Consider the following 26987-nt stretch of genomic DNA (forward strand, 5'->3'; position numbering starts at 1 on the left):
CAGGGGATCTCCCATCCATTGCTACCAACCTTATAGTTCCCACACTCCGCAATTCCCATTTCTACCTCCTACCCAAGATCCACAAACCTGCCCGTCCAGGTAGACCCATTGTCTTTGCTTGCTTCTGCCCCATCGAACTCATTTCTGCATACCTCAACACTGTTTAACCCCCCCTCCCCCCGTTCAATCCCTTCCTACCTATGTTCGTGACAATTTTCACGCTCTGAAACTTTTCAATGATTTTAAGTTCCCTGGCCCCCACTGCTTTATTTTCACCATGGATGTCCAGTCCCTATATACTTCCGTCCCCCATCAGGAAGGTCTCAAAGCTCTCCGCTTCTTTTTGGATTCCAGACCTAACCAGTTCCCCTCTACCACCCTCTACTCCACCAAGCAGAATTAGTCCTTACTCTTAATAATTTTTTCTTTGGCTCCTCCCACTTCCTCCAAGCTAAAGGTGTAGCCATATGGGTCCCAGCTATACCTGCCTTTTTGTTGGCTTTGTGGAACAATCTATGTTCCAAACCTATTCTGGTATCTGTCCCCCACTTTTCCTTCGCTACATCGACGACTGTATTGGCGCTGCTTCCTGCACGCATGCTGAGCTTGTTGACTTCATTAACTTTGCCTCCCACTTTCACCCTGCCCTCAAGTTTACCTGGTCCATTTCTGACACCTCCCTCTCCTTTCTAGATCTTTCTGTATCTATCTCTGGATACAGCTTATCTACTGATGTCTACTATAAGCCTACTGACTCTCACAGCTATCTGGACTATTCCTCTTCTCACCCCGTCTCTTGCAAAATTGCCATCCCCTTCTCGCAATTCTTCCATCTCCACCACATCTGCTCTCAGGATGAGGCTTTTCATTCCAGGACGACGGAGATGTTCTCCTTTTTTAAAGAAAGGGGCTTCCCTTGCTCCATCATCAACTCTGCTCTCAAACGCATCTCCCCCATTTCACACACATCTGCTCTCACTCCATCCTCCCGCCACCCCACTAGGAATAGGGTTCCCCTTGTCCTCACCTACCACCCCACCAGCCTCCGGGCCCAACATATAATTCTCCGTAACTTCCGCCACCTCCAACGGGATTCCACCACTAAGCACATCTTTCCCTCCCCCCCACTTGCTTTTCGCAAGGATCGCTCCCTACGTGACTCCCTTGTTCATTCATCCCCCCCATCCCTCCCCACTGATCTCCCTCCTAGCACTTATCCTTGTAAGCGGAACAAGTGCTACACATGCCCTTACACTTCCTCCCTCACTACCATTCAGGGCCCCAGACAGTCCTTCCAGGTGAGGCAACACTTCACATGTGAGTTGGCTGGGGTGATATACTGCGTCCGGTGCTCCTGATGCGGCCTTCTATATATTGGCAAGACCCAACGCAGACTGGGAGATTGTTCCGCTGAACACCTACGCTCTGTCCACCAGAGAAAGCATGATCTCCCAGTGGCCACACATTTTAATTCCACGTCCCATTCCCATTCTGATATGTCTATCCACGGCCTCCTCTACTGTCAAGATGAAGCCACACTCAGGTTGGAGGAACAACACCTTATATTCCATCTGGGTAGCTTCCAACCTGATGGCATGAACATTGACTTCACAAACTTCCGCTCATGCCCCACCTCCCCGTCGTACCCTATCAGTTATTTATTTATTTATATACACACTTTCTTTCTCTTTCTCTTCTATTTCTCCCTCTGTTCCTCTCACTATACTCCTTGCCCATCCTCTGGGCTTCCCCCCTCCCTCTTTTCTTTCTCCCTAGGCCTCCTGTCCCATGATCCTCTCATATCCTTTTTGCCAATCCACTGTCCAGCTGTTGGCTCCATCCCTCCCCCTCTCACTTTCAAATCTCTTACTAGCTTTTCTTTCAGTTAGTCCTGACGAAGGGTCTCGGCCCGAAACGTCGACTGTACCTCTTCCCAGAGATACTGCCTGGCCTGCTGCATTCACCAGCAACTTTTATGTGTGTTGCTTGAGAAAGTTACATTTCTTTTGGTTTTATTAAGGATTAAGGATAAGCTTATTGCCGTCCTGATTAAGAATACTCTTTAGGATGCCTGGCAGAGATGGGTCGAGCAGGATCCAGGGAATTTCTCTTTGCACCTTCACTGCTTCTTATTTCCGTAAATAACAGATTAAGTGGAGCTTGGTCAAACATGACTTTTACAGAACGTGGAAGATGCAGAGGCACAGAAATGTTAATACAGAGAATAAACTGAGTTGTACAGTGATGGAGAAATTACGAAGAAACTTAGCAGGGCAGAGTATAAAGTCCTGCATGCAGAAGGAAAATGTATATGTACATAATGAAAGAAATTGTCTTTGCTTGGGAGTTTTTAGAAAAGGAACTTGAAGCAGCATACTCTTTCAAAAATCATAACAGCCCAACTATTAGTTAGAACCAACAGCAATAGAGCAGAAAATTACAGCTGGCATGTTAACTAAAGTCATAGAAATTAAAACACAGTTCAGGAGGCTGCAACGTGCTGAGAATGAAGCCGAGCATAGATAATAAGTTGGAGTGGGAGCTAGACAGAGAACTCATGTGGCAAGCAACAGGGAGCTCTCATATCATCCCTGCAGAGCAAACGAAGGTGCTCGACAAAGCAGTCACAAAACCAAATTGCGTTTGGTTTTTCCATTGTAAAGGAACTCACAATGCAAGCAACAAATACAGTTCATTCACTGGCAATTTCTGCTACCTTGAACAAAATTCCATCCATTCCCTTTCATCCAGGCATACATATTCAGTATTTCCAAGGAACCATCCCATCACATCTCCTTGTCCATTTTTCCAACTATACTCTTTCTCTGATCACTTTTCCATGCAATGAAAGGAAATGTCCTTTCAGCTCTTCCTTTCCCACTATCCAGGGACCCAAACAGACCTTTCAGGTGAGGCAGTGATTTACTTTCCCTTCCTCCAATTTAATGAATTTTATCCAATGTTCACAATGCAGTATCCTTTTATTCATTATGCTGTGTTGTATGATGTGGGTGATCATGATCTTTCCATGACCATGATTGTTTATGGCAAAATTTTTCTACAGAACTGGTTTGCCATTGCAAGACAGAGGACCCTGGCCATTATCAATGCTCTTCAGAGATTGTCTGCTGGGATTAGTGGTTGCACAACCAGGCCTTATACAACCATCAGCTGCTCATATGACCATCCACCACCTGCTGCATGACTTCATGTGATCCTGATCAGGGGGCTAAGCAGGATCTACACCTTGCCCAAGGATGACCTGCAGGGTAGCAGAGGGAAGAAGTGCCTTACAGCTCCTTTGGTAGAGATGCATTTCCACCCACCACGCTGCTATCTTTTACTTTGATTAAATCTAATGAATACTGGGAGTACTTACTCCGAGGTACAAACACAAATGTGAAATTATATTAAGCTTTGTCAGATATGAAATTCCATAAATAAGAAAATTAATGCAAAAGGGCTCAATTTGATGAAGTGTGTTTTGATGCACCATTGTTGTAATTGACCCTTTTCTCCAAATATTTTGTTGAATTCTTCAGTTTGCAGTCTTCTTCAGGACAAGTAACACTAAGCAAAGGACTCAGCATAGCCTGGTCTTCTCACACTTCCATTTCCCTGTAGGTTTGCTTGTTTGACAGATTTAGATCTTGGTGTTTACAAAACATTCCTAAATAACTTTACAAAAACCTTTGCTGAAATTTTAGTATCAGCTGAACATTTCCAACCTTGAGTGCCAATAGAAATTAAAACTGCAGCTACAACAAAAAGTAGGAAAATAAGGTGACAAAATTTGTATCTGTAAAATCTGTTCCACTTTGAATACTTCCTCCATTCAATGAATCCCCTGTATGAGGGAATTCAAATGCATCCCCTCCCTGGAACCTCACACACTCAACCTTGACTATTTGTACCTCAGCCCTCCATTCAGGTCTTGTATAAAAAAAAGTATATTACTGATTTATAGCAAACTATTATCTCAACTCACAATCAAAAGAGGTACAACATAGCAGCCATTTTAAACACCTTCATATGAAAAAATAATTCATGGATTACTCAACAAAAAACACTATATATTTTGACAATAGGAATGAAATTATCCTGATTTCTATTTCCTATCAGTAATGCCTCAATTTACAGAGAAAATTGTGGGACTAATCAACACTGAGGAAGCAGGACTAACTAGGTAACTCATACAAATGAGTACGTTATGCCAAAAAGATGCCAAAAGCGATCTGATTCTTAACTAATAATGCCAACAAGACCAAGGATATTAGAATTAGAATCAGGATTATTATCACTGACATACAGATATGTCATGAAATATGTTGTTTTGCAGCAGCAATGGAATGTAATACATAGAATGATTACACTGAGTGACAATAATAAATAAATTTAAAAGTAAATAAATAGTGCAAAAAGAAAGCAGAATAGGGAGGTAGTGTTCATGGGTTCAGGATGACAGAGGGGAGGTAGCAGTCCTCGATCTAGTTCTGTGCTGTCCTCAATGTACTTATATACTTGATTCTAATCTCCTCCTGGACTAAATGAGAACTGCAAAACAAATACTGAAATTCTAATCTTGTGCCAACTGGGATCAACTAATGCAATAGAAACAAATCATGAAATTAAAACTTGACTCATCTTGCGAGGATGAGTTGGTCAATGTTTCAAAAGGTCCAATTGCAGACTAGCTCACATGCAAAAATATACCTTAGAAATAAAACTGAGCACCTTACATCCCAATTCTGAATTCTGTTAATGTACTAATCCTTGCAATCATGCAGCCAATCCATAAATCAATTATGCCATGAAATCCTGCTGCGACACTAATTAATAAAGTATGATAATCAAATGTAATGGTCAATTAAGCAGCTCCACTTTATCAAATGTCAACAGTGATACAAATAATGTCAATATTTCAGTGTTCTTATCGCTTCCTGTCCATTAGAAGACTTCTGTTTGGAGAAGTTCAAAAAGCAGAATAATTTGTACTTACTGTGGTTTTGTCAATGTGATCTTGCAAAGAATCAATAAGTAGGTCTCCTACAGGTTGCCAGTCATTGCGGATACTTTCAGCTGATACCACACGGGCCTCAAAGTCATCCATAGCTTTTTGCAGTTCTTGCAGTTTCTCTAGGGCTTTTTCTACCTGCTTCTGCCAGCTGTTGGCATGAATATTCAATTGCTCCCAATTTTCTTTCACTTCTGTTGACTGTTTACGCACTGCTTTTGCAATCCTCTGTGCTTTCTCTTCAGGGGTAGACTCTAGAATAGGACAGATGTAATTGCTGGTCAACTTTCAAAAGCAAAGATTCTTTTAACACATCACACCCTTTCTAAACTTCATACTTTCAAAGGAATGAAAGTCAGTCACAAGCACTATCATATACATGGCCACATGAATAGTGACTAGCATTATGAGTTCTTTAGTGAAACATTCTGTGGCAAGAGACATCAAAATTCATTAAATACACAACTGCAATTACCAAAGTGAAAAGGAAATAGAGGGAATAAAGTAATTATTTATTTTAAAAACTCTTCAAAACTTCTTTACACAGTAGACACAGTTTATACATCTCACATCAACTTTCATCTTCAGGAGTTAAAAGTTCACAATAGATGAGGATAATATATTTCCCCATCATTACAGAGGAGTCTTCTGTGAGGCTACAGATCCAATTAAGCCACATTCCAAACAAATCACAAGACCTGTTTTAAATCACCTTTTCAATTGAAACACAAACACTGTCAAATAATGAGTGTTGCTTGCACAGCGAAAATCTTCCTGGACACCGACTGGCCTCACTGTTTACCCAATTACGTTTACATGTCAATATTTAAAGGTTCAATAATTATTCAAATACCAATAAGAGGAAAATGGTACCACTAACATTACAAAATAAAGTATTATGCTGTTAACGTAAGAAAATCTGCAAATGCTTATGTTGCTGACAATTTATTGCACAAAGCACAGGCAATGGAGCTGGTTAGCTGGATCAAATAAATATATATATGAAGTTAATGCCAATTACATTCACACTGACTTCTTAAAATTTTTTTTAAAAACAGCAGCAGCACTTGTAATCCAATCAGAAACAAGAGAAAATCCACAGATGCTGTAAGTCCAAGCAACACACACAAAATGCTAGAGGAACTCAGCAGGCCAGACCCTTTATGAAGGGTCTTGGCCCAAAATGTCGGCTATACTCTTTTGCACAGATGCTGCCTGGCCTGCTGAGTTCCTCCAGCATTTTGTGTGTGTAGCAGCACTTGTAGATCAATTATGGCATTTCTAAGTAAATTTAGTCAATATAAGTAGGTTGGGTGTTCAACCGGAAAAAAATAGAGGGAATTGTTTTTGAAAGAAAGATCTTGTTGTGTTTTGTAACTCCAAAACATAAAAACTAATTGAAATGAAAACAAAAGGAGTCAAGACTGTCAGTTTAACTTCATTTTTACTTTAAGTGATTTGTGCATGTCTAACATGGTAGCGTCATGACAAATGTATTCAGGTGTTTCTAACATATAACCCACAATTAATTATTGAAATGAACAAGAATGCTTAATTAAACATTACATTTACATTACTCAGATATTACTGAAATATTAAATACACAACACTCCTTGCTTAGTTATAAACCGCAACTCTATATAGAACGCATCTCAAATAAATATACACACACATATATACAGTTGCAAGAAAACGTTTGTGACCTGGTTTTCTGCATAAATTACTCAAAGTGTGGTCTAATCTTCATCTAAGTGACAATAATAGGAAACACAATCTGCCTAAACTAGTAACACATAAACAACTGTACTTCTGGTCAACACTGAGTACACCATTTAAACAATCACAGCCGAGGTTCATAAACGTACGTGAACCTCTGGGGTGATGCCCTCAACAAAAGCTATTTGGAGTCAGGTGTTCCAATCAATGAGATGGGATCAGAGGTGTGAGCTGTAGAGGTGCCCTGCCCTATTAAAAAAAAGACACAATGTCAAATTACTGACAGAGCCCGCTCTTCTCAGGAAAGATCTGTTTACGTGCACCATACCTTGATCAAAACAACTTTCAGAGGGCCTGAGAAGAAATGTAGAGATGCACGAAGCTGGAAAAAGCTACAATAGCATTTCTAAAGACCTTGAGTGTTCATCAGTCCACAGCAAGATAAATTGTTGACAAATGGAGGAAACTCAGTGCTGTTGCTACTCTCAATAGGAGTGGGCGTACTGCAAAGATCAGACAAAGAGCACAACATGCAGTACTGAAGGAGGTGAAAAAGAATATAAGGGTAACAGCAAAAGACCTACAAAAAATCTCTGGAACTTGTTAAAGTCTCTGTTCACGTGTCCACTACAGGAAAAACACTGAACAAGAATGGTGTTCATGGAAGGACACCACGGAGGAAACCACTGCTCTCCAATAAAAACATTGCTGCACGTGTCAAATTTGCAAAAGACCACCTGGATGTTCCACAACACTCCTTGGACAACTTTTTGTGGACAGATGAACAGAAGTTTACTTTTTAGCAGAAATGCCCATTGCTATGTCTGGAGGGAAAAGGGCACTGCACACCAACACCAAAACCTCATCCCAACGGTGACGCATGGTTGAAGGAGCATCATGGTTTGGGGCTGCTTTGCTGCCTCAGGGGCTGGACAGTTTGTAATCATTGAAGAAACAATGAATTCAAACATTGTATATCAAGACATTTTACAGGAGGAGGTTAGGGCAGTGATCTGTCACTTGAAGCTTAATAGAAGTTGAATGATGAAAGAAGACAATGATCCGAAATACAAAAGTAAATCCACAACAGAATGGTTTAAAAATAAAAAAATGTATGTTTTGGAATGGCCACGTCAGAGTCCAGACCTTAACTCAATTGAGATACCGTGGCATGACCTGAAGAGGGCTGTTCATGCAAGGTATCCCAGAAATATTGATGAACCGAAACAGTTGTGTATGGAGGAATGATACAAAATTCTTCCGCATGTGCAAATCTGATCAGCAGCTACAGGAAATGTTTGGTAGAGGTTATTACTGCTAAAGGAGGTTCTACCAGTGATTAAATACAAGGGTTTACATACTTTTTCCAGGCTGGACTGTGAATGATTAAACAATGTGTTCAATAAAGGCATGAAAAGTACAATTGCTTGCATATTATTAGCTGAGGCAGATTGTGTTTGCCAATTGTTGTGACTCAGATGAAGATCAGATCACAATTTATGAGTAATTTATGCAGGTATAATAATACAATTACTCTTTAAGCATCCTCAGCATAGGATGGCAGTGTCCCATCTTTACTATGTGATGTTAAACAGGTTCCTCCTGTTGACTTCATTGGATGGAGAAAATATCAAGACGCTTGAATGAAATGGCGCAGGAAATCCCCAAACTCTCGATCAAATATTTCTCTATCGATGTTGAGCAGAGTAACTAGTCATCTTTTTATTATTACCATGTACAAACTCACTGTCAGGTAACATACATGGGAGCATTCAACTTGCTGATAAACATTTTGCAATGAATTGAGAATGTGAAAAGACTATACAGTGGATTCCAGTTAATTGGGACACATTAGGAACAGTGAATTTTGGCCCAATTAATTGGCTGCCCCAATTAGCCAAAGTTTCACGGAAATAATTAAAAAGACAAACTATCGTTTAACTGAGTAGCAAATTATGTACTTAAATGAAATACTGTACAGAATAAACTGGAACATTAATATTACCACTATTAATATTATTTAATATTACTATTAAAATGTGTATTAGTTCCTTATTGTTATTAATGAAGGAATTCATCCCGTGTATGCTGCATGTTTTTTGATTGACAGTAAATGAACAAAATCAGTGCAGACACCTCGTGCAGATAACGTCCACTTTCATACAACGCTTTTGATAACTACATCCTCCAAATCTTCATTTTAATTGTAATTTTCAAGGTGGCTATTGATGCCTTCAAATTCATTCTGGGTTCTAATTTGCTGAAGCAGTGAAACAGATTCATTTTCACTCCAAGCTGTTTCTGACTCCTCCAAGCCTGAATGCTTGAAACCACAGTGAGCAAAACAGTTCTGAATTATCTTACTCCTTATTTCTTGCCAACTATTCGTGACAAATATCACTGCTTTTTGAACACAAGCACACACAAACAATGCTATTTAAAAACTATTTGCTTAAAGCATAACGGAGCACTTAATGGTCACACAACTGTTGCCAGTTACAATCAGTTCGGCAACAGTTCAGTATCCCAATTAAGTAGCATAGTGTCCCAAAGAAATGAAGGGAATCCCAGCTGGTATTTCGATTAGTTTTTGTCTTTTGAGAGTTGTCCCAAATATGCAGCTACCCCAGTTAACTGAAATCCACTGTGTATAAAGTTCAGGCTCTAAGCTGTTGTGTTTAATTGTGGTCGAAGGTCATGAGTAAAAGTGGTGGTGGATTGAGAGGCAGTTAAGGAAATGAATCAGTATGTACTAAACAAATATGTATGAGTCAACATACTTTTTCTCCTCCTATCTTTTATCCTTCCCTCATCTTTTCCCCTTTGAGCTCCCCCCCCCACAATTTGGTCCCATTTTGGAAATCAATTAAAATCAATAGTTAGTCTTGCTTCTTAGCCCCATTGCCTATTTTGAACATGAAAACAGAAAAAAAAACACACAAATTTCTTTGCTAGGAAATTACCTTGGGAATGACAACCCATTCTCCACCACAGAAGTTCAGTGCTTTAGCACTAAAGGCTCAAGTAGCCACTTAACTGCCAAACCACATTAATACATTTTAAATCTCAGCAAAATAGTAAACTGGATGTTTATTTAACAATTCACCAACATACTGCAAATCATTCCTGGATCAGTGAACTTACCACCAAAGGAAGATTAGAAAGTGAATACAGAGATGACATATACAAAGCAAACCAGATCTTAGTTGCTTAAATTGAAACTTGTTGTGAAAACACAGTCATCAATTAGCTTAAGAACCATGACTGCCCATCTGCTGCACAGCTTATAACAAATGCATCATGTATCTTTTCGTATGGAACAGTTCCACTTGAGAAATATTAGGCTGCTAGAAATGATGAGGAACCAGCAATCACAATCATAAAGCACTTTTTTGTGTCAAATTGTCCCAAATGCTTTACATTTAATCAATTATATTTTGAAAGTGCAGTTACTGTGACAAAAAATGCAGCAAACTGAGGCATAAATTGCCACACATAAAAAAACTTGGAAAAGAATTGCCAATTAAACTGGTAGTAGGTGGAGAATAATTTTGGATAGGATATTGAAAGTTGGTAGGTCAAACAATGGAGCACTCCCATGTGGAGATGATAAACTCAAATTAAGTTGATCTTTCTAACATCCCAATGCAAACTGAAGGGTTTGGGCTTCATGAGATATTTCGCTCACAAAGTAAACCAAGTTTTTTTCTTGGGTATATCCTATGTCCTGACGTGGTTTTGACTTGATTTTCAAAAATTTAAGAATTTAAATATTTTACCGACCAACCCAAACTGATACTCAGTAATGAAGAATAATTAAAATATATGTATTAATATAAACTTTAAATGGATTACCAAAACCCAAAAAGAGAACGAATGCTCAGTGAAAACACTGGTTGAGACATACTGCACGTAATGCTTAAAATTAGGCTAAATGATTTTACCCAGGGCAAATTTCAAGATTTAGAGAAGATCATCTATATGATTGGGATTGTTGTTGTGATGGATGAAGTAGTCAAGAACCCAGTTAGATTCTGTTGTGATTCCCTCTTCTCCAAAACTTGAATTGCAGGAACTTTGAGGGAGCTTAAGAGTATTTGATGGCATTAAAAAGAACTATTCCCTGCAAAGAAGGCACTTTAAAGGTTTCTAAAATATGACAGATTATATAAACAAATATATTTAATTGTAGACTCAAATTACTTAAGTTGAGACCAGCGTATTTCAAAAATCTGAAGCTATAATTGAAAGTTAAATGGAAATCAGAATCGTAGATATTTATAGAACAAGGCTATTCAACTCATTATCAAAGCCTCATTTCAAAATCCTCTTACTAGAAAATTCAAGTAACTGGTAAGTAACCATATTCAGAGAACTGAGGCAATACTGACTCAACGCAACAACTTTCTTTCAGCTGTTCCACCAGCACTATTACTACAGTTTTAACAAAATTGCTTTGTAGATCACAGCAGTTCCTGCAGAACTCATTATGATACAACTTGCCATATGGGATGAAGGACCAAAGGAGTTTAAACAAACCCGTTCATTCTTTTTAAGAATTATTAATTCACTGACCAGTTTTAACATGCAAATGACGCCGTGGTTCCTCGGGCCCCTCTATGGGCTGATCTGCAAGGAATAATCGTGCAGAATCCAGAGCAGTTAAGATCGCGTCTTCCTTATCCTGCAGCTCACGTTTGAGCCCCTGCATGAGAGAATTCCATTAAGAATGAGAATTTCACTTTCTTGCATTACTCAAACTCACAACTAAATCTAAAGATTGGGATTATTGGTGACATTCATACAGAGGCTAATTGTAACAATAACATGAAACCACACACACATGCAGAGGCATTCTCAACATAAGCTGATCATTTTGTGAGGAGGGAGGCGAGGTGAATGTCAAGAAAGGAGGACACAATCTGATAACGCTTCAAAAAAAAGCTTTTTTCCCTACTGGCTGGCACTAACAAACTAAAAGAAGCAGAAAATCAAAAAGAATGATGGCCAGCAATGGCTACACCAGAGGCATTGTGGGGACAGATCAGAATATTTCAACACGTAACTCTGTGGGAGGGATCACATTTAACTGCTGAAGCATAAAGTATGTTTGATTTTTAGCTATGTGTGCACCTTACCAATTCTTTACTGCATCTAAAAAAATGTTAGCAGGCAATTAGTATAAAACAATATATTAATTCCAGGAATGCCTTTCCATAGCACTGTAACATACCTACTTGAATAGTGTTGGTACTAAATTGGCTTCATTGCCTGTGTTTTACTTAATCTGCAATCAATTCTCTCTCTACACTGGCATTAATGAAAAATATGCCCAAATGTAAACTGTCAATTAGAACCTTAGTTTTGAAAGGAGCTGAAAGATTCAAAACATTTGGTAAACGTGACCCAACCATGTGCAGACATTTAACAGCCAGACTCTGACAGTTCTGCCACACTGCAGTAACTTCAATGTGCCTTTAGATTGTCATCAATATCTTTTGCATTGAATGCCAACCAAGTCTCAATGATCACACACCATTAACAGAGGGTTCTGATTTTAGGTCCCATTTCTGAAACTTGAGCACCAAATCTAGCTGACTTCTCTGTTATTTTGAGAATGATGCAGTGCCATACAATCTGCTTTTTTTTTCAGATCAAACAACCAAGGCTCCTGAACTCTGAAAAGGACATTAAAAAAATCATGGAACTAATTAAGGTAGACTTAGGAAGCTTTGCATGTGTCCTGGTTAATATTTCCTCCTTCACTAAAATTATCAAAACATGATTTTAGGAACTGCAGCAATCCCTCAACAACAAAATTAACTATATTACAGAGGTAATGAATAGATGGAAATGACTCATGCTGTTTTGTTGTCATCAAAAATGGTCTATAAATTCTAACTATTTTCAATGTTTACAATTACTCAATATAGCCCAAACACTCATCCTGGTACTTATACTTTCCAATACTCTCTTCATACCCTCTTTGAACAAGCTTTTTTTTTTAAGCAAAAATGGTCACTTTCTCCTTTTTCATAAATAACCACGCTTGATCCTGGTTTATACAATGGAAGGCAGGTGAATATTGCTCCTGAAATATAACCAGTTTTCAGATTCTTTCTGGAGCACAGACATTTCATCAAATGCAACAGGAACACTATAATATCTTAACAAACTTAAGGATTTGTCAAAAAACACATCAGAAAAAAATATGGAAATCACAAAACTCTGAAGCTGCATCAGTTATATCAAAAGGTTTTTTCAGTGAGATTGAGATGTCAAGAGATACAACTTCATGGTAATGGTTAATTGGCAACATGAGGGCAGCTTCAAAACACTTTAAAAGCTTTCAAAACAGCTTTAAAGCAGTTCACTTCAAAAGAGAAAAAAAACTCACCTACACACTGATGCAAGATCACAGCAGAGGCTAGGAGATTCAGCAATAAGGCAAGAAAATACAGCATAACCCACGACTTCATGGGACAAATCTAGGAGAACTGATCACTTAATATTGCTTCACTGTCAAAGGGCAGCACTGACAATCAATTTCACAAGGTGCTGTCACTCACTGGTATTTTTTCAGTAAATTGTTTAATTCTGGAATAGTATTGTAGTTCAAATGTCTGGAAAACATTTCTTCAATCAAGTAAATAAGGACTGTCACTGATTTTGCACACGTATTACCATGCTGTCTTTTCTTCAATTAACTTCTACAAACACATTCAACAGAAAGTGATATTTTAAAGTAATTTAATGCTTACTTGATCAAGTTCATGTTTCAGGTCAATAATGCTTCATCAAAACAACAACATGTCAGAAAACAGATGGTTTAGACTGCAGAGAAGGGAGAGGGCTGCAGAGTGATAAAGGCATATCTATACTAGAATGGGTCCAGAAGAAAATGGATGACTCTGATTAGTGTCAGTTGCAGGAGGATAAAGAAGGGACTTGTCAACTGCATTTGAACTAATTGCAAGAAATGGAAGCAGAACGGGGGTGGGGGGGGTGGAGCAAGCAATTCTTTTAAGTAAATGAAACAAATTACAATAATTTAGAAAGAAATTATCTTTGCTGATGAACCAGAACCCATATATAAATTAATGGGCTTCCAATATTCTTTACTGGGTGACCCAATATCTATTTGTGGTTTTTGTAATCAAAAAGATTACAAGGTTCTGCTGCTGAACTAAATGGAGTACTTTCTAAAGTACAACAACACCTATCAACAGGCAACTTCTACATTTGACTCTGCATAGAAGATGGATTTGCCGCCAAATAATGAATGACAAAGACAACAAAACTAACTCTCAAGCCCTACTGGCTTATTTGACGAATCAGCCTGTGTTATTGCCTCAATATTCTTCTCAATCTTTCACAATGGTAAACTCCACCTCACCTCCAAAAAGCTTCTTGCAAGAGTGCAGCTAATCTTCAGAACTTGGGAAACTACTCATCTGATGGTCACAATGCTGCTGACCCAAACTTCAATTGACACATTTTTGATCAATCTCTTGGCAGTTCTGTGATCCTATTTGAAATGCCAAATATGCCACTGTATTTTTCAAAAAGCCCAAAAAATATGTGATTATATTTTAAAAATTATTAATAATATGGTTTACAGTTCCTGCTCCAGCAGAAAATCTGGTGGTTTTGTCTACTTTGATCCAATTACCTCCTATCAGTCTAGTTCTTCCAAACCATCCACCCATAATACCACATGAAAATTTGTACTTCTGCTTTCTTAGTTCTGCCAACAGTTGCAGATGTCTATTCTCAGTTTATATTGTCTCAGGGTTATCAACTGAAAAAAAAGCACTGTTGAACAGTCCAATGGAAGAGAATGTCTTATACTTTGATTTGCTAAAATTCCAAACATACCATACACTTAACTTTTGATCTGCAGATACCCAATGACCAATTTGACAAACCTCATTTTCATGCACCCGGAAAAGAAAATCAAGTTTCTAGGAAAAAAAGACACGAAGAATGAAACCTGTGCATTGCCACAAGTGCCAGGGGATTGCCCGTTGGGCAAGAAGCATAACATCAACTCCAAGAGTATTGTCAGATCAGTTGTACAAGAATTTAAACAGAGATTTTGTAATGATTAAAACATGAGCAAGCATTCATTTTTGAGATTAATTGGCCAGTCATTAATGTGTGGTCATTTTGCAAATCCATTTTTCCTACAGTTCTCAAAATTCAACAGGGACCAAGGAAAACAAGAACTTCATGTTCAAAGGTGAATAAGAGGTGAACAGCCTCAAGAAAATCTCCAGCTTTCATGCATGTAAAATAAAACCTTAAATACTACACGAACAGTGCTTACAATAGTGACATGTTTTGATACCATGTGTGTCGCAAATGACCTGGAAGATGAAAATAATGTGTTGTCTGGACCTATTGTAGTTCAGACAAAAGCTTATTGCCCTGGAAAAATTAACTGCTTTTCTTCTTTCATTGATGCTGTCTGGCCAGTTGAGCGTTTAAACATTTTAAAAAGTGTTATGTTTCCATCATCTACAGATTACTATGTTTGGTTTACTGACAAATGGAATCTGCATCTTTCACAACATCTCTGTACACTCATTGCATTAGCAAGCAGAAACACAATCCGCTACTTCCAAATGACCTTTGCAACTGGGCAGCCAGCACATGCTGCAAGCTTAAAGGAACTTGATGGCAGTTGTTTTCTTAACTTTAATAACATGCAACCACTCATTACCAAATATAAGAGTCATTAATTATTGGTCAGACAGCAGAAAAGTGGTGTAAAAAAGAATCAAAATATTTTCAGAATGGCATGGTGACCAGCAAATAAAATTGAAATATTTACGATATGTTGCAGTCTGCAAGAACAAATGGATGGCCATGTCTGAAGCCATATATTTCATTTTCTCAGTTCCTCTATTTCTGCTGCATCTGTTCTCAATTGAGGCTTTCTATTCATCTCAGATGTCCTTTGTCTTCAAAGAGCAGGGTTTCCCTTCCTCTGTCATTGATGCCACCCTCACCTGCAACTCCTCATCAGCCATCACCCCATCTTCCGGCCACCAAAACAGGGACAGAGATCCCTTTGTCCTTATCTACCATTCCAGGAGCCTCCCTATGCAGTACACCATTCTTTGTAACTTCCACCATCCTCAACAGGATCCTACCACTATAGAAATCTTTCCCTTAGTTTCCCCCTTCCCTTCCCCAATTCTCTGCTTTCACCAGATTGTTCTCTACTCGAGTCCCTTGTCCACTCATCCCTCTCAACTGTCCTCCAATGTGGCAATTATCCCTGCAAGTGGTACAAGAGCTACACCTGCCCGACCTTCTCCCTCAGCAGGGCCTCAAACATTCAGAGACGACACTTCACCTGTAACACACATCAAAGTTGCTGGTGAACGCAGCAGGCCAGGCAGCATCTCTGGGAAGAGGTACAGTCAACGTTTCAGGCTGAGACCCTTCGTCAGGACTAACTGAAGGAAGAGTTAGTAAGGTCCTAGCTATGCCTGCCTTTTTGTTGGCTTTGTGGAACAATCTATGTTCTGTGCCTATTCTGGTATCTGTCCCCCACTTTTCCTTCGCTACATCGACGACTGCATTGGCGCTGCTTCCTGCACGCATGCTGAGCTCGTTGACTTTATTAACTTTGCCTCCAACTTTCACCCTGCCCTCAAGTTTACCTGGTCCATTTCCGACACCGCCCTCCCCTTTCTAGATCTTTTTGTCTCTGTCTCTGGAGACAGCTTATTCACTGATGTCTACTATAAGCTTACTGACTCTCACAGCTATCTGGACTATTCCTCTTCTCACCCTGTCTCTTGCAAAAATGCCATCCCCTTCTCGCAATTCCTCTGTCTCCGCCGCATCTGCTCTCATGATGAAGCTTTTCATTCCAGGACGAGGGAGATGTCCCCCTTTTTTAAAGAAAGGGGCTTCCCTTCCTCCACTATCAACTCTGCTCTCAAACGCATCTCCCCCCTTTCACGCACATCTGCTCTCACTCCATCCTCCCGCCACCCCACTAGGAATAGGGTTCCCCTGGTCCTCACCTACCACCCCACCAGCCACCGGGTCCAACATATTATTCTCCGTAACTTCCGCCACCTCCAACGGGATCCAATCACTAAGCACATCTTTCCCTCCCCCACCTCTGCTTTCCGCAGGGATCGCTCCCTACGCGACTCCCTTGTCCATTCGCCTCCCCCATCCCTCCCCACTGATCTCCCTCCTGGCACTTATCCTTGTAAGCCGAACAAGTGCTACACATGCCCTTACACTTCCTCCCTTACCACCATTCAGGGCCCCAAACAGTCCTTCCAGGTGAGGCGACACTTCACCTGTGAGTCGGCTGGGGTGATATACTGCGTCTGGTGCTCCCGATGTGGCCTTTTATATATTGGCGAGACCCGACGCAGACTGGGAGACCGCTTTGCTGAACACCTACGCTCTGTCCGCCAGAGAAAACAGGATCTCCCAGTGGCCACACATTTTAATTCCACATCCCATTCCCATTCTGACATGTCTATCCACGGCCTCCTCTACTGTAAAGATGAAGCCACACTCAGGTTGGAGGAACAACACCTTATATTCCGTCTGGGTAGCCTCCAACCTGATGGCCTGAACATCGACTTTTCTAACTTCTGCTAATGCCCCACCTTCCCCTCGTACCCCATCCGTTATTTATTTATATACACACATTCTTTCTCTCACTCTCCTTTTTCTCCCTCTGTCCCTCTGACTATACGCCTTGCCCATCCTCTGGTTCCCCCCCACCCCGTCTTTCTCCCCGGACCTCCTGTCTCATGATCCTCTCATATCCCCTTTGCCAATCACCTGTCCAGCTCTTGGCTCCATCCCTCCCCCTCCTGTCTTCTCCTATCATTTTGGATCTCCTCCTCCCCCTCTCACTTTCAAATCTCTTACTAACTCTTCCTTTAGTTAGCCCTGATGAAGGGTCTCGGCCTGAAACGTCGACTGTACCTCTTCCTAGAGATGCTGCCTGGCCTGCTGCGTTCACCAGCAACTTTGATGTGTGTTGCTTGAATTTCCAGTATCTGCAGAATTCCTGTTGTTTGCGTTTTTAAAATTCACTACTGCAAAACTGCACCTGTAAGTTTGTTGGAGCCATCTACTGTATCTGGTGCTCACGGTGCAGGCTCCTCTCCATCAGGGGAGTAGATTGGGGAATCGTCTCATCAAGAACCTTCACTTCATCTGCCACACAAGGATAGATTTTCCAGTGGCCATCTATTTTAATTCTACTTCCCATTCCCATTCTGACATGTCAGTCTATGGCTTCCTCTGCTGTCAAGATGAGGCCACTTTCAGGTTGGGGAGCAATACCTCACATTCTGTCTGGGTAGTTGCCAATCTGATGGCATAAACATCAGTTTTTATAACTTCAGGTAATTAATCCCCCCTCCCTTTCTCTTGCACTTTCTTCTGTCACCAAACAACAAATATGATGACATGTCAATGATAATAAAGTTGATTCTTAATCCTCCTCACAATTCACACCACTAACAAGCATTTGTATCATAAAGCTTTTGAAAGATGTGAAGACTGCAAAAGAGGCCAGTGGTCTTTTTACAACACATCAACTGAAATTCTAAGGATGCCTTCAAATTACTATTAAGAAATATCAGCACAATATAAAAAAGACTGAAATTTGGTTACAGTAAAATATATGATCTGAAAATTAAACAAAATCACAAGAAATGAAAGTAATGGAGAATTTAAAAACGCAAACACGACGAAATCTGCAGATGCTGGAATTTCAAGCAACACACACAAAAAATGCTGGTGAACGCAGCAGGCCAGGCAGCATCCATAACAGTCGACGTTTCGGGCCGAGACCCTTCATCAGGACTAACTGAAAGAAGAGATAGTAAGAGATTTGAAAGTGGGAGGGGGAGGGGGAGATGTGTGGAAATTTACTCCTGCCTACCAGGGAGACAGATATTTGAAACAACGTTATTTTTTTTTTAAGCAACACGCACAAACTGCCAGAGAAATTCAGCAGGCCAGGCAACATCTATGGAAAAGAGTTCAGTCGACGTTTCGGGCTGAGACCCTTCATCAGGACCCTTGTAGGTGATGGAAGAGCCTTGGAGTGTGGTAACACCATTCAAAGTTATGGGTAGGTGGCTAGACTCTCTTGATGAAGATGGTCATGGCCTGGTACTTTTGCAATGCCAATATTACTTGTGATTTGTCAGCTCAACTGAATATTGTCTACATTTTGCTGAATGCAGGCATGGACTACATCAGTAGCTATGGAGATAATAGAAATGAACCCTGTGCAATCAACAAACATTCTGAATTCCAACTTTATAAAGGAGAAAGGTTATTGATGAAGCAGATGGTAATCATTACATCAAGAACACTACTCCAAAGAAATCTAGTGAAGTCTTTGGGGCCAAAATGATTGACTTCTGATAACCACAACCACAACCACCTTCTGGTAGCCAAAGTTCATTTTCCCCTTGATGACCACAGACAAAATATTTACTTGGGAAAATTGATGCCAAAGTTGGTCAAATGCTGCCTTGATGACAAGAGCAACTGATCCTTTGAGCATTTTCGGATCAAGGCCATGATCCAAATGAATCCTAAACTGGGCAACAATAAGGTTATTGGAGATTATGTGTGGCTCACTTTCTGGTGACAATGTCTCTGAAAATCAAAGTTACAGCCCATTTAAAATAACAAATACATGCATTTATTGTCTCCTGTGCTTCTTGACTTGGGCTGCCCCAAAGTTCTCTTCCATCAATGAATTATTTTGGACGAGTCATTGCAGCTTTAAGGCAGAAGATGGAACAGGATGTATTTGCACAGCAAGCCCTCTCAAAAAAATTGTCTACCTGAGGGGAGAAATTGGACTTCCGTTTTCATGCTGCATCTGAAAATACTGCAATTTATCATCACTTTCACTTCACCTCAAACCACCATATGAACCCACAAAGCTCTGACTCTGTGGCAAGAGCAACTAACAACTTTAGCCATTTGCCACGAGTTGATTTGATTTTTTTTCCTGCTTTCTCAATACCTAAAAATTATAGCTTTGTTAATGTTGAGAGGTATGACTTCATTTACATTCATGCATACCCATAGGTCCCTGAAAGTGGTAACACAAGTAGATATTGTGGCAAACAAGGTGTACAGCATACTGGTCAGGTTGCTTATCACTAAAGTTGGCAAATCATGTTGCAGTTGGGTAAAATATTCATTCGGCCAAACGTGTATTATCGTGTACAGTTCTGGTAGCTGCATGACAGGACATGTGGAGAGGGTGCAAGTGTGATTCTGCATGATGCTGCCTGAATTAGAGAGTAAAGGCTACAAGGAGAGGTTGGGTAAACTTGGACTGCATTCTCTGGAGCACCGGAGGCTGAGGGGGTGACACAAAAGAAATAAATAAAATCACACGAGGCCCAGCTATATGAAATAGTCTGCAAATGTCAAATACCAAAAGGCACAGCTTTGTGTGGGTGGATGGGGGGGAGACTAAAGGTGATTTTTTTTCCCCACAAAGTGGTATTGCGAATGTATTGCCAGGGGAGTAGTTACAATAACACAGTTTAAGAGACGTTTAGCAGACACATGAACAAGCAGGGAATGGAGGGAAATAGAACAGGTCCAGGTAGATTGGACTAGCTAAAACTGGCATCAAGGTCAGCACAAATATGACGCACCAAAAGGCTTTTTCTGTGCTGTATTGTTCTACATTCCATTGGGACTCAATTCCTTCAGTTATTCCCACACCCTACATAACAAATGATTAGTATCTCAACATCCTTTAATGAGAGGATCTGGCAAGAACTATGAGCTTGCATAATAAACAAATGCTGGGATTCCTTCCAAGCGTTGGAATGTGTCAATTCAAACTCAGAAAAACAGCTAATCGAGGATTCATTATTTGGATGAGTTGCCAAAGTCGTTCACCAGCAATCAACAGGTAAATGAGCAGTTTTCTTGGATTATGTGCACAAAACTAATCCCAATGACTAGCAATAGTGAGGCCACTTGGTATGAATCAAAGGGAGACTACCCAGTCCTTTCTATTGTTGCTGGTAATCCTGGTTTCATAATGTACTGTGATTATTAACAGCTAAATAATCTTGGGAAAGGTGGCAAAGAGAAACTAATTATTTTATTATTATAATAATGTTGCTTTTCCTAATAAAATCAAAAAGATAAAACAGGATTGCAAGATTATTTGGTACAGGAAAAGTACCTTTTGATTAAGCAACTTTAAATCACGAACAGGTCTGCGGGGTGAGGTGCGGGGAGAAATCTTACCCAACAGTGGTCCCGCTGCTGCAGTAAAGTCTGAACATCACCTCCAACAGGCATCTGTTTTGTCAGTGTTTCATCTTTGAGATTTAACCACTTGTTTAATTCTTCCAATGATGTCAGCAACCTGTTCCATCGTTCTGCATTGGCTTCCAAATGAACCCTAGAACAAAATCAGGAAAGGGATGATGCCGGTAATCCACAGGGTACACAATGAAAACCTTGCGTCTTCTGTTCATAAATTAAAAGCAATCTGTATCACTTCTTTTTTTTAAAATTACACAATTGCAGCAAAGCAGACGGTTTGTGGAAGAGCATATGAAGCATCAATTAACTGTGCTTTTCGAAACATTACAATTTTCTTTACATTAATTCAGTAAAAACTTAAATTTTACATGAAACCCAGCTACAGGTGAGTACCACTTATCCAAAATACTTGGGGCTAGAGGTATTTTAGATTTTGGAATATATTATGAGAAAGCTTGGGCCCATCATTATTTCCAACTCCGTATTTATGTGCTACTGCCAAGCAGTCTTTGTCTTACGCTTGTTCATCACACTTATGTACTGAACAGTAAAAATTATTATATACCATTAATATACTGACAATAAAATGTGTTCAGGGCAACAAAGGCAGCACAGCAGCATTGGGAGAATACCTGAATCAGCTGTTGAACAACAACAAACAATGGCTCCACCTATGATGTCATGTTTTGATTAAAAGGTTACAGTGCACTGTTTTTGTAATTTGCATTTTTTAAAAGTTTTATATCAGGTCTTATGAGAATAGCTTTGATGAGTAGCCAATCCAGACATCACAAGTTTGGAGAGGAGGGGACTTCAATCAGGTCCACTGCCTGAGGATAAGAGGAGCCAGTAGCAGCAGCGTAATAGAGCTTTGACCAGTGATCAGTGTTAAAGATTGATAGAGCAAATTAAAGGAAGGCAGGGGCAAGCACACTGGCAGTGGACATACAGTGATGATCTTAAGGCTTTAGCTCTTCGAGGCTTTAATGAAGAGAGCCTTCACTCAGAGAAAGCAAAGGAAAGCAAAGCTCAAGTTTTATTCCTTCTCTTCTTTATATCTTTTCAGCTGGGACAGCAGAAGTACCAGGCAGGATAGTGAAATGCTCCTCTTACGGGATGTGGGAAGGCAGGGAGACCTCCAGTGTCCTGACCACTATAACTATGAGAAGTGCATCCAGCTGGAGCTGGATGAACTCTAGATCATTTGGGAGGCTGAAGGGGTGATAGATAGGACATACAGAGAGGTAGTTACACCCAAGGTTCAGGACTGAGTGACAGTCAAGAAAGGGAAAGGGGTTAAGGAGCCAGTGCAGAGTACACCTGTGACCACCCCCATCAACAACAGATATATCACTTTGGATAGTGTCGGGGGGTGGGGGGAAGAGATGATCTAATAGAGGAAAGTCTCAAGTGGTCGGGTTTCTGACACAGAGTCTGCCTTTGTGACTCAGCAGGGAAAGGGGAGAAGAGGCACATTGTGGTGATAGAGGATTTGTTACTTAAGGGAACAGACAGGAGGTTCTGTGGGCAAGAACAAGATTCCTGGATGGTATGTTGCTCCTGGGTGCCAGAGTCCAGAAAATCTCGGATTGATTCCTCAGCATTCTTAAGTGGAAGGGTGAACAGCCAAAAGTCATGGTCCACTTATGTACCAATGACATGGGTAAGATAAGTGATGAGATTCTGCATTGGGAGTTCAGGGAGTTAGGTATTAAGTTAAAAGGCAGAACCTCCAGGGTTGTGATATCAGGATTGCTACCCATGCCACATGCTAGTGAAGCTACAACTTGGAAGGTTATCCAGTTTAATTCATAGTTAAGGAGTTGGTGTAGGAGGGAGGGCATAAGTTTTTTGGATCATTGAGCTCTCTTCCAGCGAAGCTGGGACCTGTACAGAAGCAACGGCTTGCACCTGAAGGGGGACTAAAATCCTAACGAAAAGGTTTGTTTACACTACACGGTGGGGCTTAAACTAGCATTACAGGGTGTGGGAACAAGAGTGCAAGAACAGTTAGTGGAGAGTTTGTAGAGACAGATGTTGGTAAGACCTCAAAGTGAGGAATCAGAAGGTTGAGCATGGTGTGATTGGTGTCCTAAGCTGTCCATGTTTCAATGCAAGTACTATCACTGGAACGACATCTAACTGCTGAAGATGAAGCAGCTGGTTTACAAACAGAGGCAATGTGTAGTGAGTTGAGGCTGTTGACAAGGCAAAATTGCAGTAAATAGAATGCGTTGCAAAGTAAAAGGAGAACAAAATCAAGAAGGGTGAATACAGGACTGAAGACATTGTATTTGAATATGCACAGTATATGAAATAAGGTAGATGAACGTAGCACAGTTGCAGATTAGCATGTATGATGTTGTAGGCATCAATGAATCATGGCTGAAAGATCATAGCTGGGAGCTTAGTGTCCAAGGATACACATTGTATCGAAAGGACAGACAGGAAGGCAGAGGGGGTGACGTTGCTCTGTTGGTAAAAAATGAAATCAAATCATTAAAAAGATGTGACACAGGGTCGGAAGATGTTGAATCATTGTGGAAAGAGCTAAGGAACTGCAAGGGTAAAAAGACCCTGATGGGAGTTGTACACGGACTCCCAAACAGTAGTAAGGGTGTGACCTACAAATTACAATGGGAGATAGAAAATGCATGTCAAAAGATTAATGTTAGAATAGTCATGGGGGATTTCACTAAGCAGAAAGATTAGGAAAATCAGGTTGGTGTTCGATTCGGGAGGGGAAATTTCCAGAGTGCCTACGAGTTGGCTTTTTAGAGCAGCTCATGGTTGAGCCCACAAGAGGATCAGCTATTCTGGATTGGGTGTTGTGCAATGAACCAGAATTGATTAGAGAGCTTAAGGCAAAAGAACCCTTAGGGAAAAGTGATCAGAATATGATCGATTCACCCTGGAATTTGAGAAGAAGCAGCTGAAGTCAGATGCATCAGTATTACAGTGGAGTTAGGCAATTAAAGAAGCATGGCCAGAATTGAATAGAAATGAACACTGGCAGAGAGCAGCAATGGCAGGAATTTCTGCAATTCGAAAGGCACAGGATACATACATCCCAAAGAGGAGGTAGTATTCTAAAAGAAAGACGGCACAATCATGGCTAACAAGAAAAGTCAAAGCCAAAGAAAAGGCACATAATAAAGCAAAAATTAGTGGATTGGGAAGCTTTCAAATACCAATAGAAGGCAACTAAAAAAGTCATTAAGGTAAAGATGGAATATGAAAGTAGCTAGCCATAATATCAAAGAGGATACCAAAAGTTTCTTCAGATACATAAAGTTTAAAAGAGGGGTGAGAATGGATAGCGGACCACTGGAAAATGATAGTGGAGAGGTAGTAATGGGGACAATGACATACTGGATGAGTTGAATAAGTATTTTGCATCAGTCTTCACTGTGGAAGGCATTATGATGGAAGTTCCAAGTTTCAGGGGTCATGAAGTATGAAGTTGCCATAACTGGAAAGGTTTCTGGGAGACTGAAAGGTCTGAAGGTGGATGTCATACCAGATGGTACACACCCCAGAGCTCGGAAGGAGATGGCTGAAGAGATAGTGGGAGCATCACAAAAATTATTTCAAGATTGAACGGTTTGTCATATGAAGAGCATTTGATCACTCTGGGCCTATATTCACTGGAATTCAGAAGAATGAGGGGTGACCTCATTGAAACCTATCGAATGGTGAAAGGCCTTGATTCAGTAGATGTGGAGAGGATGGTGGAAGAGTCTAAGACCAGAGGACACAGCCTCAGAATAGAGGGGTGTTGGTTTAATACTGACATGAGGAGGAATTTCTTTAGCTAGTGGGTGATGAATCTATGGAATTCTTTGCCACATGCAGCTGTGGAGGCCGTCTTTATGTATGTTTAAGGCAGAGGTTGATAGATTCTTGCTTGGTATTGATAGATTCTTTCTTCAAGACATGAAGGGATACAGGGAGAAGGCAGAGGAGAAAATTGGATCAGCCATGATGAAATGGTGGAGCAGACTCCATGCACCAAATGTCCTAATTCTGCTTCTCTATCTTATGGTCTGTGGTACAAAAACAATCAGAATTGTAAACTTTTTTTGGTGTTCGATTTTCATTAGTCACAATCTTTGCTTGTATCATGATCAGCATACTGTTAAGTAGCACGTGCCCCTCCCCAAAACACTGATGAATTCATTCTTTCAATACACAACTGAGATTTTAATGTTTTGCTTTTGCAGTGTTTTTCTATTTTTCATTACATATGTCAGCTAACTTCTCAGAACTCTCAAATGCGCAGAGAATTGTGCTTCGCCTGAGAATCTTCCCAGCGCCTTGTGGAATTTTCCATTTGTAACTTTGTGTGAGCGCTCAAAAAAAGTTTGGATTTCAGAAGTTTTTGGCTAAGGGGCACTCACCCTGTACTATATTTTATAATTAAACATTCACACTCAGTTTGCTGGGAGACCAGGATGTGGAAATTACAGGTTTCCCCTGCTATCCGAAGGTACAGCGTTCCTATGAAACGGTTCGTAAGCTGGAATATTGTAAAGTGAATAAGCAATTACCATTGATTAATATGGGAAAAATTTTTGAGCGTTCCCAGACCCAAAAAATAGCCTACAAAATCATGCCAAATAACACACAAAACCTAAAATAACAGTAACATATAGTAAAAGCAGGAATGATATGATAAATACACAGCCTATATAAAGTAGAAATAATGTATGTACAGTGTAGTTTCACTTACCAGAATCAGGAAGACTCCAATAAATTGCAGTTTCGTCACAGTTAAACACATCGTCTACCTGCTGAACCGTGTCTACGCCCACCTGGACAAGCCAGCGAGCACTGTGAGGGTCATGTTTTTTGACTTCTCCAATGTGTTCAACACCATCCGCCCTGCTCTGCTGGGGGAGAAGCTGACAGTGATGCAGGTGGATGCTTCCCTGGTGTCATGGATTCTTGATTACCTGAGTGGCAGGCCACAGTACATGTGCTTGCAACACTGTGTGTCCGACAGAGTGATCAGCAGCACTGGGGCTCCACAGGAGACTGTCTTGCCTCCCTTTCTCTTCACCATTTACACCTCGGACTTCAACTACTGCACAGAGTCTTGTCATCTTCAGAAGTTTTCGGATGACTCTGCCATAGTTGGATGCATCAGCAAGGGAGCTGAGGCTGAGTACAGGACTACGGTAGGAAACTGTGTCACATGGTGTGAGCAGAATTATCTGCAGTTTACTGTGAAAAAGACTAAGGAGCTGGTGGTAGACCTGAGGAGAGCTAAGGTACCGGTGACCCCTGTTTCCATCCAGGGGGTCAGTGTGGACATGGTGGAGGATTACAAATACCTGGGGATACAAAATGACAATAAACTGGACTGGTCAAAGAACACTGAGGCTGTCTACAAGAAGGGTCAGAGCCGTCTCTATTTCCTGAGGAGACTGAGGTCCTTTAACATCTGCCGGACGATGAGGATGTCCTCTGAGCCTGTGGTGGCCAGTGCTATCATGTTTGCTGTCGTGTGCTGGGGCAGCAGGCTGAGGGGAGCAGACACCAACAGAATCAACAAACTCATTCGTAAGGCCAGTGATGTTGTGGGGATGGAACTGGACTCTCTGATGGTGGTGTCTGAAAAGAGGATGCTGTCTAAGTTGCATGCCATCTTGGACAATGTCTCCGATCCACTACATAATGTACTGGGTGGGCACAGGAGTACATTCAGCCAGAGACTCATTCCACGGAGATGCAACACAGAGCGTCACAGGAAGTCATTCCTGCCTATGGCCATCAAACTTTACAACTCCTCCCTTGGAGGGTCAGACACCCTGAGCCAATAGGCTGGTCCTGGACTTATTTCCTGGCATAATTTACATATTACTATTTAACTATTTATGGTTTTATTACTATTATTTATGGTGCAACTGTAACGAAAACCAATTTCTCCCGGGAT

The 26987-nt window shown here is 40.6% G+C and overlaps 1 protein-coding gene across 10 annotated transcripts in view; it reads right to left on the minus strand.

The window, feature by feature from the left end:
- The window catches only part of LOC134350601 (utrophin-like), a 537041-nt gene that overhangs the window by 148917 nt on the left and 361137 nt on the right, over window positions 1-26987 (minus strand). For all 10 annotated transcript variants that reach the window (XM_063056033.1, XM_063056035.1, XM_063056034.1 and 7 more), the window contains 3 exons: window positions 21029-21185; window positions 11306-11435; window positions 5000-5268 (listed from right to left, as the gene is read on the minus strand). In XM_063056033.1, the coding sequence (XP_062912103.1) occupies window positions 5000-5268; window positions 11306-11435; window positions 21029-21185 (556 nt within the window). The remainder of the gene's footprint in view (window positions 1-4999; window positions 5269-11305; window positions 11436-21028; window positions 21186-26987) is intronic.

The sequence above is a fragment of the Mobula hypostoma genome, chromosome 8 (assembly GCF_963921235.1).
Source record: "Mobula hypostoma chromosome 8, sMobHyp1.1, whole genome shotgun sequence".
Classification (NCBI taxonomy): Eukaryota; Metazoa; Chordata; class Chondrichthyes; order Myliobatiformes; family Myliobatidae; genus Mobula; species Mobula hypostoma.